The sequence below is a fragment of the Marmota monax genome, unplaced genomic scaffold (genome assembly GCF_021218885.2).
Source record: "Marmota monax isolate L192 unplaced genomic scaffold, Marmota_monax_Labrador192_F-V1.1 WCK01_AAM20220418_F8-fsc00030, whole genome shotgun sequence".
Classification (NCBI taxonomy): Eukaryota; Metazoa; Chordata; class Mammalia; order Rodentia; family Sciuridae; genus Marmota; species Marmota monax.
The window spans coordinates 3,231,912-3,250,588 of NW_026691988.1; the positions used below are offsets into that span (position 1 = coordinate 3,231,912).

The window sequence follows — 18,677 nt, forward strand, 5'->3', positions numbered from 1 at the left end:
TAAATCTAGTTTGAAGCCCTTACTTGACCACTCATTTAGAAGCAGCTAGCCCAGTAAGTCAGATAGCTGACTTCATGTGACCTTGAGCTAATCTGCTGCTTATAAAATGGGACAAACTCTACCTTCCTTTGAAAGTGAGGGTAAAAATTAAATATTATAAATAAAATACTTGGCATGGTGCCTGAATCAATAACTAATAGTTATAATAACAAGAGCAATTCTAATGCTTCAAGTGACTTACTACACAGTTATAAGAGAATCTTTGCTTTCCACTAAATTAACATGAAAAAACATGTGATACCTATTTTATGGGGGATCTTTCTTCTTTTCAGCCCCGCTATCAATTCCTTTTGGTGAGATCATAAAACTGGATTTCTCCTCTCAAATTTCACCTCTTGCTAAGGTCACCTCACCATTGAGCCCTCTGAAATAGATGGCAGGGCCCTCATTCTTGAAGATTTTTTTTTTTTTAAGAGACTATCATTCCTGCTGGCTACTGGCTACCTTTTTTCTGTGATCATGTTTGCCTGGCCAGGTTTTAGAGTCCAAGAGTCTTCCTAAGTTCTACCTGACAGGTTCAGGAGTGGTGGCTTCTGGGCAGGTATCTGTTCATGAGTCAGAGACCACATCCCACACCACACAGTTCCAGTTCAGTTACACCTGAATGGCCACCCAAATCTACCACTGGGCAGGGATAGATCATCATTGTGGTCCCACAGTTAGCAAATCAAGTACTCAATAATTTCCTGAAAATAAAAGTCTTCTCATTAGTCCTGCAGTCTGAGTATTTTTATTCATTGTGTAAGTTCTCTTTTTAAGGATGATTATGTTTCCTTGACCTATAGAAAATATGATCACAACTGCACCTACTTTAGAAAACTAAATCTTAAACTATGATACCAGGTTACCCTCAAATTCTTAATCAGTAATACACAGAGCTAGTTCTACACATTTTGTGGTACTTTGAGACCTTAACACAAAGATTTCATCCTGCTGCTTCTTTTTATATTATTGTCACTACTTTTCACACTGGTCCTTTCCTCTGTTTTTAAAGTCTTAAGTCCTAAAAACTTCAAATAAAAATCAGCAAGAGCTAGCACAGAAGATTCTATTATTCCTCCCACCAGACAGGGAGAAATGTTTAAACCCAATTTATATGTAAACCCAAAGTAATGAAGTTACAATCACCAAAGGATTATCATCCCTCAAACAAATTACCGCAAAAAGGAGTGTACAGTTTGGGTCCCAAAGTCGCATTATGTACATTCTTCAAAGGCACTCCCCTGCAGTGAAGCTTCTGTACCCTACACACACCAACCTATCCAGGTTAATGCTTTAAGCAGCTTGCTGTGCAATTACAGAAGCTACTATTTATTATTTACTAGCTGAAGCTACTTTTATCAGAACTAAATTAATAGTAATTAATTTGGTATACTGGTACATTCCTATTCAGCAACAAGTAATAAAAAATGAAGAAAAGGCCTGTTATTTTTGTAACATAGAAAAGAAACTTCCACCATTCCTACCTCACATGGATACTACACATTTTAAGCATCTATACAACTTGATGTTCAATAACAACAATAAAAAACTAGGCTAGCAGAGAACATCAAAGGCACAGAACTCAGAGAGATAAGCAGTCTTTCACTAAGACCCTCTTGTTTTCTAAATAGTACAAATGCTATACAATTTTCCTTAGCCATGTAAATAACCTTTTTAAAAATATATAAGAATCATCCCTTTATACTTATTTGCAGGGGGCGATAGTGGGGGGTTGAACCCGGGGCACTTAATGACCAAGCCACATCCCCAGTCCTCTTTTACTTTTTATTTCCAGACAGGGTCTCACTAAGTTGCCAAAGCTGGCTTTGAACTTGTGATCTTCCTGCATCAGCGTGTGTCCAGCCCTTTACACTATTCTTAACAAACCTAAGAAACTTCATCATTTACTACCAATCTAGCAGGGCTAAGATGTCAAGGCACTTGCTGATTCACTGTCCTTAGATGCCACTCTCAGGATCAGTAAATGTTCTCTTGCTCTTGAATGACCCTTTACTTGCAATTTAAGCATATGTTCTTATAGTCCACATAATCTTCAAGGAAATGGAAAGAAAATGGCGATTGCCTTTACATACTGTTAGTTCTATCTGGGGCAGGGAAATAGGGGAGGTAGGAGGACAAACAAAACTACCAGTTCAACTGACTTTTTAAAATAATTTCATTCATTTACCCTTATATCATCTTTATAATAAGAGAGAAGTACACAGGCTCATATAATAAAAACCACCTCAGTATTAAAATCTAAAATACTGAACATCAGTGTCTTTGTAAAAGCATATAATAGAATCTGTTGTGCTAACTGAAGGCCTCAGGGGCACAGCTGAGATCAGACGCTTCCCTAACTTGGGGCCTGGCAGTCTAAAAGTGATTAGGTCTTTAACATTTAGAAGGTGGGGTAGCTTTTGAGGAGGCCAAGAAAACCATTCAGAGATTATGTGGACTGGAAGAACATATATTTAAATTACAAACAAAGTTGCCAGCAATACCATTTTTAAAAGTATTTTATTACTTAAAAGGGAGAACTAAAGAGAAGTAAACACAATTTTTGCAACTGGCAACATTTCAAAACTATTTAGGAAAGGACCCATTTCCAAGAAAATTTCTAAAACCCAACTTACTAAAACTTTGCTTTAATGTTCAATCCTGAGATTACTACCATGATTCCACAGAGCACAGAAATAAAGGACAGCTCTAAGATTCATTTTAATATGCAAATATAAAATACCTGGTGATATCTTCAGTCAACTGAGAAGGATCAGGAGGATAAAATTTCACATTAAAAGTAAACAGCCAAGGAAGATCTGCAATTATTAAACACCACGGTTATTTACCCAAATACGAGGATAACTATTTAAGATGATACAGCACAGACTCATTTCAGTATAAATCAATTTGTAGAATTGTTTAGAAGAATATCATTTATAAAACCAAAATGAAACAAAAAATAAAACAAAAATCAATTATATAAATAAACCACTATTAAAGAATAAGTTCACTTTCTCATAAGTGTTTATTAGTATATCAACAAATGTTGTATATGGTGATCCATTACATAAATAATTAAATATAACCTCCATGTAATAGTTCTGAGATGAAATCTGTTTTAACCAGAGGATCTTCAGCAGCAAAATACTCTCCATCCACTTAGAAGGGGGGGAGGGCAGTTTCCCTACATTGTTGGGGGGGAAAGGAGTAGAAGCAATCACAACAACTATTCAGGAAATGATTAAAGATTTAAAGGAAGTGTTCAAAGAGATCCCAAGAAAGGGAAAGCATGGTAAACGGTGAAATTAAGAGAATAAAATTATTTCTCAGTTTTTGTAGAGTAAGCACATATTTTTATATAACATACACTGGGCCATAAAGATTGAGTGTGTTGCCAAGCACAACAGTACATGCCTATAATCCCAGCCACTTGGGAGGCTGAGGTAGGAGGATCGCAACTTCTAGGCTATGCTCAGTAACTTGGTAAGACTGTCAGGAACTCAGTGAGATCCTGTCTCAAGAATAAAAAATAAAAAGCACTGGAGATATAGTTCAGTGGTAAAGTGCCCCTGGGTTCCATCACCAGTATCAAAAGAAGAAAAAAAAAAAAAGAATGCTTGTCAAACAACTATATCATGAAAGTTACTAAAAGTAAAAACATTGCTATTTACACATTAATTTATATTTTGCTATATCACGTTTTGGTTTGATCAGGAGCAATAAAAGGGAAAAGGGAGAAGGCAGATATTTTCTTCCTAAAATGACCCAAATTAATTCCACTAGCCTGAATGTACAATTCAGCTCCAGGATCATAGCATTTTCCAACAAAAACAGGAAAAGTTCTCTCTCTGTGTATAATTTATTTGAGGCCCTCAAAGGACCTTTAATTTATGGACTTGAAAATTTTTTGAATTCCATTCTCTTGTTCAACATATTCTATTGTCCTCTGTCATCATTAGCACATTATCTTCTCTCTCACTCAATGGCTACTACATATATACGTTACTTCTGTTAGATTTTGGCTCAATACATCGTTATTCCACTAATAAAATCAATCCTGCTGAACTCCAGAAACAGATTTCAGTTCTGCTTTACACATTTAAAACACGGTAAATTAATATAATCTTCATAAATATGAAGAAACATGATGTTCCAATGCCTATAGCGCTGTGTCAAACACAGTCCACACATTATGCACATGCACTTTTCTGAGGTGACTGCTAATCCATAATCAAGCAAAGTCATCACTGGATTATCTTTTCTTAATAGTCCCTTGTTTATTTGTTTTCTGGGTATTAACATTAGCATATGCTTGCCTGGATATGACTACAGGCATGTTTCTATTAAACTTATATTTGAGGATATACTTCCAAAACCCATGAATACTCAATTTATTTTAATTGAAAAAATTGTACATTTCTATGGTGTACAATATATTTGAAATGTATGTACATTGTGGAATGGCCAAATCAATTCAATTAACATATATATACAACCTCATATAATTATATTTTATGGTAAGAAAACCTGAAAATCACCAATAATAAATTAAGTTAAATTTTAATTCAACTATGAATTACTTTGGTTTTACTAGCTACACATATACAGTTCAGGTAATTATGGATTATTTATATATATTAGTCACCTATAGGCCTTACATATATAGGCTTCTTTGTATACATTTGAGAAAATAAAGTTTGTTTGTTTTTGCTTTTGTTTTGGGGGGATAGCCAGAGATTAAACTCAGGGATATTCGACCACTGAGCTACATCCCCAGCCCTATTTTGTATTTTATTTAGAGACAGGGTTTTGGTGAGTTGCTTAGCGCCTCAATTTTGCTGAGGCTGGCTTTGAACTTTCAATTTTCCTGCCTAAGCCTCCCTCGCCACGCGGCCACACCCATGGATAAAAAGATTTTTTTAAAGGTAAAATTTAAATAAGAATCAATAAGTTTTTGGTTGTCAAAAGTAACCCAAAGATTAATATTTATCTTTTCAAACAGCCTGTTAACTGTAAAGGAACAATAAAATCATCATAGAGACTGGGCTAATAGAACAAGTTGAAAGAAGAGTTCTTTCGCCCATCTTAACACAGGAAGAAAGAGGTCAATAAATAATCAACATAGGAACATGATTCATAATCAGGACAAGTCTTACACTCTAAAAGTTTTCCAAAGACTTTTTCTGGAAAGTTTCTTTCAAAAATTTTGAAACTTTTTGAAAGTTTTCTTTCAAAAGATTACCAACAAGTAATATCTATGACTCTAAAATAGTGATACACACATAATCAAATGAGACCCAAAATAGGCATCAACTCAATGGAACATCAATCATATTTCAAAGATTGTCCTTTTTCTGTCTGGGTCACCTGACAGGTTGGGTTTCAAAGAAAGTGGAAGAACCAAGCATCTATATCTTCTGAACTCTGAACTTTACAGAGCATGAAACAACTGCAGTACAGTTTCTTCCATGATATCAGTGTAATTTATCTACTTATTCCTCCCCTCCTTTCCATCATGAAACAAACACAAATGGGTAAAACATCAAGATAATACATTAAAAACAGAGAAAAGGAGAGAGGAAATGAATGTAAAAAAAGCCAGGAACAATAGTCAAAAGACAGAGTGGCCAACCATGCCAGAGAGCCTAGGACTGTTCCAGTTTTAGCATCAAAAGTCCCACATTCTAGGGCACACCTCAGTATTGGCAAGTCAGGAACTCTAACCAAAGACATTTTTTTTAATGAAAAATAAAGGCTATAAATATATCTGTCTAAAAAAGGGAGACAAAATGAGGGCAATAAGGTTCAAATGTAAAAAAAAAAAAATACAGAAAGAAATGATAGGAAGACTAACAATTAGGAGTGAGAAAGAAAATAAATACGGAGACAGAGGTAGATGGAAAGGGCAAGATGGGAAGCATAGATTTGTTCCTGGGTTTTGACATGAAATAATAAATAAGTAGGGATGTATAATCAATAGTGCAGGTCACTTTGCAGTTAGTTTTCAAGAAAACAGCTTCTCCCTGGAGAGCTCTGGGGCCCAAAGTCTTAGAAGGGCTATAAGGCATTTACCACTCTTCACATTTTGTTCTCCAGTCTAAAACATTCCAGCTACTCACGATTCCTTGCCTTCTCTGCTCAGTCATTCACAGACCCTGAAGTAAACCAAGTATCCAAATGCCCTATCAGAGATTTCTCTGTGGTGCTAATATTTCTTGGCACAGCTATCACAAGCAAAGCAATTTTCCGAGCACAGCCTCAAGGGAGCTGAGGCTGGTTAGAGTGGGCATTGGAAGTCATCTGGGGATTCCACAGTGAAAAAAAAGGGGCAGTGGGAAGACAGGAACAAGCAGGCCTAACCACAAACCCAGACAGAAAGAGCACTTAAGTGCCTTGGGCTGTGGAATGGAGGGAGCAAGCAAGAGGCAATGACTCAGAGAACTGAAAAGATGGTCCTGACTGACTTTCACCCCTGAAATCCTCACTCCAGTGCACCTAGGAATATGTGCCTGTATGCCTCTGGGGCTTCCGATATGCTTACCATTAAACCACACACTTCCAAAATGCAATGGACAAGGCAATAGTATCAGGTCTATCTACAGTAAGCCTTCCCAAAGTGAAATTTGCAGAAAAACAGCCTCTCATTCTTTCCCAGAAATAAAGGGTGAGATGTTGCCTTATACTGGTAAACACTGAAATGGTATGTGCAAGAATGTTCATCTGTAGCCTCCTGAAAGGTAGGAGTTCTAAGCCAAAGACAAAATAAACAGTCACAATTCTACAAATATATCATTAACATTGCCTTCTAAGATGGTATAAAATAGAACTCAACATTCTATTCCGTCTTATTATTCCAATCTGAATCCCTATAAATTTTATTAAAGATGGAAAGAGATAGATAGAAAGATTTAACTTAATAACTTCAAAGTATGATTATTTAAATACTCACTTCGCAGCTGTCTCTTTATTTCTTTTGCAGGATCTAGCCAGTTCTGCAGAAGGGAGGAAAAAGGATTAATTATGCATAAGAAATTTCCCAGAAATCAAAATGGAATAGTTTACAATTCACAACTTAAGTACAAAAACATCTTAAAATATTTTAATTCAAAGCAGGTTTCACCTACTAGCATTCCCTTGGGCTAACTACTGATTTGGTTTTGTGTGTGTGTGTGTTAGAAACATAATCTTTAAATACTTTTAAAGTGAATTCCAGGAGTCTCACACTCTTGGATCTGAAAACATTTATTCAAATAATGAGAAATAATTTATGTACATGTAAACTTTACAGAACTAACAGCAAATAGCCCATGTGGACACAATCACCTCAACTTCTAAAGCCAGGGCCTCCTTTAGCCTCATCTCCCCTGCAACTGTACCATGTTAATGAGAAATATCACCAGATTAGAAACAATATTTTCCTTCCTGGCCTTCATATAACATCCTTTCTTCTTTTAAACTTCATTCAAAGTTGGAAATTGAAATCATAAGGAACTCACTTTCATTTGCCCCTCACTTCTGCTCTTTGAGAAAGTTGACAGAAAAGGACAGAAAACCACTACAATACCATAAAGTAAAAAAGATCAAATTTGAACCACCAGGTTCAAATCTCTTGGACACGAAATGTTTCAAAGCTGTAAGCAAAAGATCCTTGCAAAAATTTTTAAAGATATATTTTATTTACATTTTATATGTCTCCCACCCTATTCTGAAGTCATTATTGAAGTTCATTTACCTTACTAATATACAAAGTACATTTTTCAGATATAATAAATTACATTTAACATCTGTGCTTAAACAGAATTTTATTCAGATATATAAGGCAAACAAAATGCTTATTATGACTTAGGAAATAAAAAAACTACTGTCTTAGAAATATTTTGAAATGGTACAACAGAACATGACCTTTCACTGTTAAAAATAATTACAGTAGTATACTTTAAAAGCAGAACTGTGTAAACCCCCTCAGATTTTACTGCACTGTTCATGGCCAGCACTCCAAGCAGCAAGGACCCAAGGTGTACATGGCTCTGCTCTAACAGTGGTGATATTCAAATCTCTCAATAAAGAGCCACTACAGCATGGTCTAGTTTCATATTATTGGTGTCCCAGCTGTATGGACTATTGATAGGAAGGGCCAGTGGGACCCTCTAATGGTACCTCCAGTGCCATGTTAGGGAGTAGCTCTAATTCTCCCAAGAAAAGAGCCTGGCACTCAGCTTCCATGCCCTGCAGCTGCTGTCCCACACAACAGCTGGCTTACAAATGCCAGCTATGATGAGTGCCCCAAAATGAGAAAAACACATCATTCAACTTCTAGCCCAGACTGGACTGAGTCCGAGGGAGAGGTGTGGGAGGGTCAATTGTGTGGCACTTTTATCCAAGAAAGCAACAATCATACCAAGAAAAACTGAAGCAGAGACGACTGGTGCCAAATTGAAAAGAAAAAATAAATTCCTCAGACCATTAACAAAGATGAGGAGAAAAAGCAGAGAGAAAACTTCTGGTCTTGAAGACAGATCCTCCCATATCTCCAGTCTCATTAAATGTGAGTTGATATAGAGATGTGTGTGACAGAACAGCAAAACATTTCTGTGTCCCACAGAAGACAGCAAAGGCAACATAGCATTTTGGACCTCCAAGAACTAACCCTGTGCCTCAGCCATCTGACTCTCACCTAAAGCACCAACCCCTTGTACAAATACCTGACAGTTACTGCAGAACATGATGAAAATCAGTTGAACCCTAAAACATGAGTGACAAGTCCACTAGCCAAATTTAAACTCTTATCCTCAGACCACTTCCCATAAGACTAACAGCCATGATATATTAAAGGTTGATTCGGCTTCTTTTCCTATTTTGGACCTCAAAGTATAAGGTAAGCCTGTTTACCCTATGTAACCAAGCACGGCAGAAGTGACTCCTTCCATTAACCTCCCTGGTTTTCCTTTTCCTAACTACATTAGCTTCCATACTGCAAGCCCCATTCCTCCCAAGGAGTAAAGGAAGTCTTCCCTCTCCCTAGGACTACCTTTGTAAAAGCTGGGAAAGACTAACCATATTATTAGGTACCCTCCAGGGTGCTTGGCAGTTTTAGGCAACCAGTAAGTACTAAATGAATACCTGCTGACTGCTATCTGCACGTTGCCGCCTCCTTCTTCTCCATGCTGTGGTCATCTTTAATAACCTAATGTAAGTTATGATCATTTATGTATTTTTATTTGAATTGTTATCTCTAAGTACTTAGATAATGTTTGGTGTATAAATTTTCTGCCTAGAATCATAAATTCACAAATAAAACTAACATTATAATATTATAAAAAATACATATTTGTTTTACCTGGCTTACCCATTGCAAATAAATATACATAAGCAAACAAATAAACAAAGTTTTTTTCACAAATAAAATAAATTTTCCAGGTTTAACACTTGAGAAGACTGGGTGGGCCAAGCAGCAGACACAAATAGATGGACAATGACATTGGAGAATGAGATAAATGATAGGGAGCCATGCATGTTTATATACACACTCCTCCACCCCATGACACATCATGGTGCATCATCACCGTGTTTTAGATTTAAAGATATGGCTACTACAGCCATAAATAGAGACCTTGGACTCAGAAAGACAGAGTCAAATTCTGTCCTTTTTTGAGGATACTGGGGATTGAACCCAAGGGTGCTTTACCACTGAGTCACATCTCCAGTCTGTTTTATTTTGAGACCTGTGTCTAAGCTAAGTTGCTTACAGCCTTGGTAAGTTGCTGAGTCTGGCTTTGAACTTGGAATCCTCCTTCCTAAGCCTCCTGAGTCACTGGGATTATAGTCATGCACCACCAGGCCCGACCAAAGGTTTTCTATAGAATATGACTTGGGCACATTCCTTCATTTCTCTAAGTCTCAATTTCCTCAAATGCAAAATGGGGATCACAACATCTAGCTGATAGGGTAGCTCTTTTCAACCAATAATTCATTTAAATGCCTCCTGAAGATTAAACATGCATGCCTTTTAAAAGGCTTAACCGAAGTATCTTTACTAACTAGATCAGGACTTTTGTTGCTGTTTTGTTTGCTTGGGGAGTTTTGGCAATAATAAAACTAAATTAGTTTATCACCTTTTGGTATATATCCCCTTTCACTAGTCTAAGTGCTTCTATATACATGTTATAGAATCATCTAGCTCAGTTTTCCAGATTTTGCCAGATGATGAGGACCCATCTATCAAAAGATAGACTCACCCATAGCCCACATAGAACATCCTAAAACACTCCCCATGGAAGAAGTCTGAGCATCTCTATTTTAGTGATAGTTCCAGGAGACATGTGTTAAAGCAAAATTAGCATTTTCTTAGTTCTTCCTACTTCCAGGTACAATATGGCAAAACTCAGAAGAGCTGAAACCCATGCATATTTCAATAAAATTTATCTTGGTTTAATAAAATTATAATACTTTCCTCAACTACTTAAAGGCAGGAACATCCCACTCAATTTGGTTGCCTTCTCGACCTTCCCTTGTCTTTCCTACTCCAAACCCAACATATAAACCCAAGAAATATTTATCTTCTGAATAAACATCAAGTAAAATAAGAAATTAATAACAGTTTCAAGGAATCCTCTAATAGGTTTCCAAATAAACAAACTAAAAACCCAGTCCTAGAATATCAGTATTATTAAAATCACCTTAGAACATGAAATCAGGAGGTAATGAACTCACCCTGGCAGGGTGGGGAGTTACATCTTTATTCTTACTAACTTCTAACTGAAATTTAACATTATCACCTATTATGAATATACTACCAAAAAAAAATGTGGTTAACATCAGCAGGATGACTATCACCCATAAAAACATAAATTTTTTCTATATCATATTATAGTAGCTGCAGATCTCAAAATATCATTTATGCTAACAAATATTTTGAAATCATAGAAGATAACTGGGTAATGATGAATTAATATTAATTAAAACATGTACTATTACTTTATTCTAAATTTCTTATTAATATTTTGAGAAATATTTACTACTTTCTTTGTAGTCCTGTGTACTTTATTATAATTACACATTTAAAACACTATTCTGAGAAGCAGCCCTACAGAATTTACCAGATCAAAGGAATCCATGACAAAAAAAAAAATTTAAAACACCTGCCTTCAAAGGTTATAAAAATGTTTAACCTGAAAGCATAATGAGTGGCTGTGCATATATGTGCTTTTACTCTAAAGTCCTTCTATTGGTTGACTAGAAAAACTCCTTAGCCCAACTCTTAATCCTATACATATTTGAGGATGAAACAGTCTTAGCTAACCAAGTCTTCAGACTTTTCCCTACAACATTTTCAATGTGTCCTCTGAAAATCATGTTGAATACCTTTTCTATTATCTTCTAATGACAGAAACATCTATAAAAAATAAAAGCTTGATTATGAATCATAACATGATTCAGAGGATGCCATTGATGGAAAGAACCTCAAAGAATTATGGTCCAAATTTCCATACAGAACAGGAATGGCCATAAATATTTGTGTCACTTCTGGGATTCCAAACAATATGGGGGTATTAAGACCCCCAACTCTCTTGGTATTTGTGACCTTTCAAACTCCTATAACTCTCTGCTACCTTAAAAGAACATTTTATCCCCAGATCAATGCTTTTCACACTCAAAGGTATATAAGTAAGAATCATCTGAAAATCTAGTCAAACTCTAAGTTCTAATTCAGTACATGTAAGTTGAAGGCCTACCACTCTTCATTTCTAACAAGCTCCTAGGTAGTGCCAAAACCACTTGCTGGTCCTTGAACTACCCTTTGCGTAGTATAGTCCTAAATTTCTGTGCATATAAAAATTCCTTTCTTTTCCTGAAAGTCGACTGTAGAGACATTTTTAATCTTCTAGATAGACACTAAGCCTTCACAGAGAAATCAGTGTAATTGCTGACAGCTTTCTGAAGAAAGCTCTAGCAGGGCACAGATTCCAAACTTTAAGTGTTTCTTTGAACTCCTTCCCATCTCACTAAGCAGTTACACCAGAGAATGCAAAGATCCACAGCCTCTTTATTCCTCTAGCTCACCCCTTACAGTTGACAAAAATAAGTAGCCATCGGTATCAACAAGCAGCATCCTATCAGCATCTGAACTTGCAACTGCCCTTACTTAGCAAGGCCTTGACATACTAGACCTGAATGACAACTCAAAAAATATTCACAAAATCCATCTTGTAGTTCTAACAAAGAGTCTCTCCTCAAATAAAATTAGACTCCTTGAAATCTCTGCCCAACTAGGCCTCCATGTTTTGACTTCTGCCATCTATGAATCATCCAATTTCAGCAATAATCCCTGCTGATAAATGGGTTTAGCCAGAATCCCCACCCTTGATATATTATGGGGTTCTTCATCCACCACCATACCACAGGCATTGTCAAATTACCTGGCAAGCAGTCATCAAAAACCTGTTAGGGTATTTGGCAAGGATCCCTGTAATTGTCAATTCTCTGGTATTTCCTTTTAGTAATAATAGAAAATTATTCACTAAACATCCCAACATACACTATAAATTGCTACTTCTCCTTTTATTTGGAGTTGAGCCCAATCTCCCTCTCCTACCAAAAATCTTACTGCAGTGGTCAGTCCCTGGAACAATCATGGAGAGTCCTAAACAAACTCTGCTTTGCTGTTTTAGCAAGTGTTAGATTACATTGCTCCTCTACCTCTCCTAACCACGCTTTTAGGGTAGACCCTAAACTCCCAGAGTGAGAGGTTTCTCCAAATGCCTAGCCATGCCTTCCTCAAATTTCTTGGTAATCTCTAATTTGTTCAGGTGAGAGAAATTAACAAATTCAACCTAACTCACATTATTGTATTGCCAAATGTTAAAAACACAAAGGTAGTTTTGTTTTAAATCTGCATTTTCCATAGAAATCTATAGCACTTAAACTGATTCCCCTTTAACATAACTTTATTAGACCTAAATTAGATCTATTAGAACCTCTAACCAGATGCTGGTGTTGAGAGAAAAGTTACAGACTTTCTATATCACAGTAAAACCTTCACTGTACATCTGGGAGAAAGTGGGATTATAAAGTTTAACTGGATTAAATACAGAATTTTATTAAAACAAGTTTATATGTGCTAATAATCTAATATTGAGTTTTCAGTTCTAAAGTTAGCTGTGTATATTAACTGCATTTCTAACAAGTACCTTTTTCAATATCGCTTGCAGGAAAATGACATTGTAATGCCTGGGCCAAATGCCAAATTCTATTAACATCAGAAATCCAAGACAATATTTTCCCATTGAAGACAGTCCAAAAATCAGGGGTCTACTTAGATATAAATATAAGAACTACATGGACCTGGAATCCTATTTATAAAAGAATTGCACGTTGCATGATGCCACATAATGTATACTTGACTTTGGGAAATGTTAAAGAGTTTTCAACAGACATTAAAAAGTTCTAATGCTAACAGTGACACATGTTCATGCTTAATGAACTGAAGGGCTTCCAACTCAGCATCTCAACCATAGAAGATACTGAAACTAAAAGAAAGTTTAGATATTTTCTCCATGGAAATTTTTCATATGCAATAATCGTGGTTTTGCCTAACCTTAACTTTACAACAGGTTGAAATAAGATCTGAAACTTCTGCAAATACAGATACAGATAATACTCAGCATGAAAAAGAAACAAACTAGCTGGGGGTACAGTTCAGTGGTAGAGCATGTGCTTTAGTAGCACAGACAGGGCCCTGGGTTCAATTGTCAGTATTAAAAAGAGAAAGAGAAGCTTACATCCTTGTATCCTATTGTTGAAACTGAATGGGGTTCTAACAAAGCAGAATTGACTAAGCTTAGTTTAAGAGTAACAATTTTTCTGGGGGAAAAAAAAAGGTCACCATACAAATCTTTACTGGAAGAATAAAAGTTCTTTTGCCTAGATCTTTTAAATACTGGATTTTGTCTATATAAGCATGAAAGAATTTTTTAAATTACACAATACATAAGTTATAAAAGTTAATTAATTATATATGAAAAAATTAAATGCCCTGATAATTACATTTGAACACTGATTTTCTAAAAACTAAATGTCTCTGGAAGATACCCTACCTCTTTATTTCCCCAATATTCTTGATTTAAAACCTAGGTACAAAGTGTGCATTTAATACAAAGCAATTTCATCATACATTTCATAAGAGAAATTACAAAGTAAAATAAGAAATTCTGAATTCCTAATTTAGCACTGGCATCTTTTTGTCAATAAGAATGCTAAAGTAAACCCACCTAAGCTTATCCTTATCTTATTCTCTGCCTTAATGACCTTAACCCATTTAGTCCCAAGTTTTCAATTCTAGGAATATTTCAAGAAAAATTATACAAGTACATCAAAAGCTTGTATATCCTTTTTATATTTTGTTTGAGAAAATGCTGAGTATAGGAGTGAAGAATAAAAGTTGTACCCTAGGGAGGAAGCCCTTTTTTCTGTTAGATAGTGACTATAGTCAGTGTGACCATTATATTTTTATATTTACATGAAATACTTTTTCAAATGTTCTAATCATTCACCTATTTCTTTTCTCAAAAGGAGAGAATTATAAAAACATAATATTTGTTTCAGAAGTTATCATAAGTGGCATATTTATTGCTTAACTTCTTAAGTTTTTATAGGTGCTCATCATTTGGGATGATGAGACTTGATTAATTAACCCCTTGGCTTCAGCTATCCCTTTCTATAGTCAAATCCTGCTTATTGTTACCACACAATTCTCAACTTCGTTAGACTTCATCATCCCACTGTCAGATGCAATCATAAAGTAATGAGATGATAGAGGGACTATCAAAATTTCCCTTAAGTTGGAGGAAGGAGGGTAGTAGTGAAAGGCAAAGAAAACCTCACCGTGTAGGATTCATAAGGTGGCTCTTAAGGAAGGGTAGGCACTCAGAAAAGAAATGGAAAGGACATTCCAATGTTAAGAATAGTATATTCAAGTAGATATAGTATATACCAGAGTGATGCTCCTTTTCAAAGAATTTGGTATGCACTCAATGTGTATTTCCTGTAAGAGATTACTGGGAATTAGCTCAAGCAGATTGAGGTCATGTGACCAAGAGCCATATAAACCACACTAAGGGGTTTTAGAGACTGTATCCATTAAATGGTTCTAAGCCAGGAAATACCAGGATTATAGGGGCCTAGGCCTGGGCAGTTAGTCCAATTAGGGGAAATAAATTACTCAAAACAAGAGGTATCAGAGGCCTAAACCAAAGCAAAATCTGTGGACAAAGAGAACAGGAGAAGGATGCTAGCAAGTAGGAAAGAGACCCTATTGACTGATAAGGAATGGAAGGCAGTAAGGAATTAAGAGGACTCTAGAACAACTCTTCAAGGAATAGATGATATTTAAGAGGAAGATGACCACTTTGCTTTTAAACAATTGAGTGTAGTATCCACTAGACTAGTAAGTATATGGGTATGAAATTCAGATGTAAGATATAGACTAGATACATTTAGTGTGAATTATCAAATCATACTCTCTAAATAGTATTTCTTCTTATGCAAAACTAGTGCTCCAGAAATACTAGATTTCTTAATGTAGTATATCCCATTTTTACTAACATGCTATTCTTCATATTTTACAAAATACTGAACTGTCTCCCTACTTTACAAAGATTAATTACTCCACTGAATCCACCAATATATAACCTAAAATCAATAAAGTAGATAATAATAGCCAAATTCCTACCACTTTCTCTCTTAGATTTGAGGGCCAACAAATGAGCCCATGATTGGAAACATTATCAAGACCACTTTATAATTTATAGTCTTAAAAGAGCACCAAGTTTATTTAGACAAATGGATTACTACTTCTGCAGAAGACTTCTAAACATAGATCTAATAAGTACACTCACATACTATTTAGCAGGCAGGCATACAATTTAATTGTCTTTAGTCTAAACATAGAATTAAACTATAAATTAGGTATCAGTGATTTAAAACAATGCAAGTTGAAAAAATTTAAATTATTACCCTTAGCATACCATATTTTATTAGTGGAACATGTAAATACAAACAAAGATTGTACATAAGCAAATAACAAAATTCACATTTATGTTCCTCTAATGACTGTTCTGTTCTGACAACTGTGGTTTGAATCTTAGATATTTACACAGTAATCCCTTTCACTGTGACCAAGTGCTCTGAGCATCCTCGGACATAATGGTCACACTGACTATAGTCACTATCTAACAGAAAAAAGGGCTTCCTCCCTAGGGTACAACTTTTATTCTTCACTCCTATACTCAGCATTTTCTCAACCAAAGTAAATCCCAAGACTCAAAGTAAAGTAGGAGTAAAGAGAAAAATTTATTTATCTACTGTAAGACTACAGGTTAATTCTGGTTCTGCCAGGACTAGTTAATATTTTCCTCTTTAGTTCACTTATGAAATTTTGAAGTACTGAAGTTCCCTGGAATTAGCATTAAGCATCAGATCACCATGATGCTCTTGCTTAGTGTCTTGGGAAACTCCTGGAGCAAAAACCCATCTCAATCAACTCCCAGTATATCAGGCAGATGTCTAGAGTCTTCAATGGCTAGTCAAACCTACTACCCTAAGCAGGCTGGCCCCTACCTCCTTATTTGTCTCCAATGGCCCAACAAGAGCACCTTACCTCTCACACACCTGCTATAGCAGGAGCCAACATTCTCTCCTGAACTTCCCCAACAAGCACACTCAGGCACTCTTCTCCTGGTATTCCTTTCACTACATCTCCTCCACATTTCTGTCTTACCTAATATCTAGCATGCAGGTGACTGCATATCTATATGTGGAAAATATGAATGGATTTGATCAGCCTCTATGCTTACCACCAAAATCTAGGAATACGGCATGACTGAGATAATACCATTTTTTTAAAAGTCCTTACTTTATGCTAGAACATCAATTTTCCCAACACTGAAAATCTTTTACTTCAATATATGTATTTTTCAAATACGTTCTCCCCAAGTTTTTACATGGATTCAAAACATAAAATTTTAAGATAACTTTAAAATCAGTTCACTCTCAAATAATTAACATAGGACAAAATGTTCAACTGTGTCTGCTCATGATATAAATGCAAAGAGCACACACACCTAAGCTAAAAAGTTGTAGGTGGTTCTCTAACAAGATCATTTTTATATATTTACCAAATTTTTATAATAAATATAAAATACACTATAATAAACACTAAGTTACTTTAAAACTAAAGGAAAAATACAGTGTTTTCTAAAAGGAAATAAAGTTGAAATCACTTACTTTCTGCTCAGTGTTTTCCTGAAACAAAAGTCCAAAGTAATCCTTCTCCAAAAGATTGAGATGTTCGCATACCTTGTCAATTAACACCTGTCCCTTAGCACGTTTCTGGAGAATTAAAAAAAAAAAAAAAAGAAAGAAAGAAAGAAAGAATCTTTACTTTTCAAGTAATAAAGATTTCACAGTATTTAAGGGCATGAGATCAGATGCATGATTTACTATAAGTTAAAACAAACATTTGTTTTCTAAATATTTCAACAATATAAAAAGTGACTTATTTTTTTACTTTATAGTCTTTCCATCACGCAATGTATGAATTAAAAAATAAAAATATGAACCAGGTATGGTGGTGCGTGCCTATACTCCCAGTTACTTCAAAAGCTGAGGCAGGAGGATCTCGTGATCCTCAAAGAAAGCCTCAGCAACGGTGAGGCGCCAAGCAACTCAGCGAGACCCTGTTTCTAAATAAAATACAAAAAATAGGGCTGGGGTGTGGCTCAGTGGTTGAGTGCCCCTCAGTTCAATCCCTGGCAAATAAATAAATAATCAAATTCCCTTTGCTTTATTGCTACTCTATTATATAAACATGAAAAGGACTAAAACAGTAAAATGCTCAGAGTTCCTAAAATCAGTATAAAAATTTGTTCAAAGTGTTTCCCTTGATACCTAAAGGTGATCATCACATGTCTACAAAGTATACTATCCCCAAGAAAATCATTTATCCCTATTACTAAATGTAACCTATTTATCCCATCAGCTCTTGTTTGAATTTTTAGTCATGCTCCTTGACATTTCTGCAAGGTTTTCAATATAAGCTATGCCTCTGTATACAATTGTCTAGAGAATAATATGGTATTCACTCTTTTTTTTTTTTTTTTGGTAGTTATAGGTAGACAGCATACCTTTATTTTATGTGGTGGTAAGGACAGAACCCAGCACCTCACGTGTGCCAAGCAAGCACTCTGCCACTGAGCTATAGCCCCAACCTGGTACCAGGGATAATAAAACAACTGCTTCTGAGGATTTAACATATTTTTGCCTTGAATAGATTTTTTTTTTAATTTAAGAATCTACTGTCAACAGATGCAAAAGGCTTTGAAAGCCTCAGAAGAAAAGCTCATTGTCTGATTTGTGGCAAAACATAAAGTGGTGATTCATTTCCAGTGAAGATGCACACCCCTGGAACACCCCAACTGCGATGTCAGGCAAGACACATGCCTACTCCCGGATGTACTACTAAGCCATCACTGGACTGCTAGTGGAAAAAAAAAAAAAAAAAAGCTATCAGACTTTTCCCTCAAAACAAATGCCCTTCACTATAAAATGTACACTTGTTAGCTCATCCAGTGTGTAAA

At 35.6% G+C, this 18,677-nt stretch overlaps 1 protein-coding gene across 27 annotated transcripts in view; it reads right to left on the bottom strand.

The window, feature by feature from the left end:
* Epb41l2 (erythrocyte membrane protein band 4.1 like 2) overlaps positions 1–18,677 on the bottom strand; it is a 200,746-nt gene that overhangs the window by 64,160 nt on the left and 117,909 nt on the right. For all 27 annotated transcript variants that reach the window (XR_006852752.2, XM_046449400.2, XM_058581272.1 and 24 more), the window contains 3 exons: positions 17,326–17,430; positions 6,995–7,037; positions 2,786–2,861 (listed from right to left, as the gene is read on the bottom strand). Coding sequence is in view for 26 of the 27 variants with exons in the window: in XM_046449400.2 (XP_046305356.1) it covers positions 2,786–2,861; positions 6,995–7,037; positions 17,326–17,430 (224 nt within the window). In the remaining variant the exon portion in view is untranslated. The remainder of the gene's footprint in view (positions 1–2,785; positions 2,862–6,994; positions 7,038–17,325; positions 17,431–18,677) is intronic.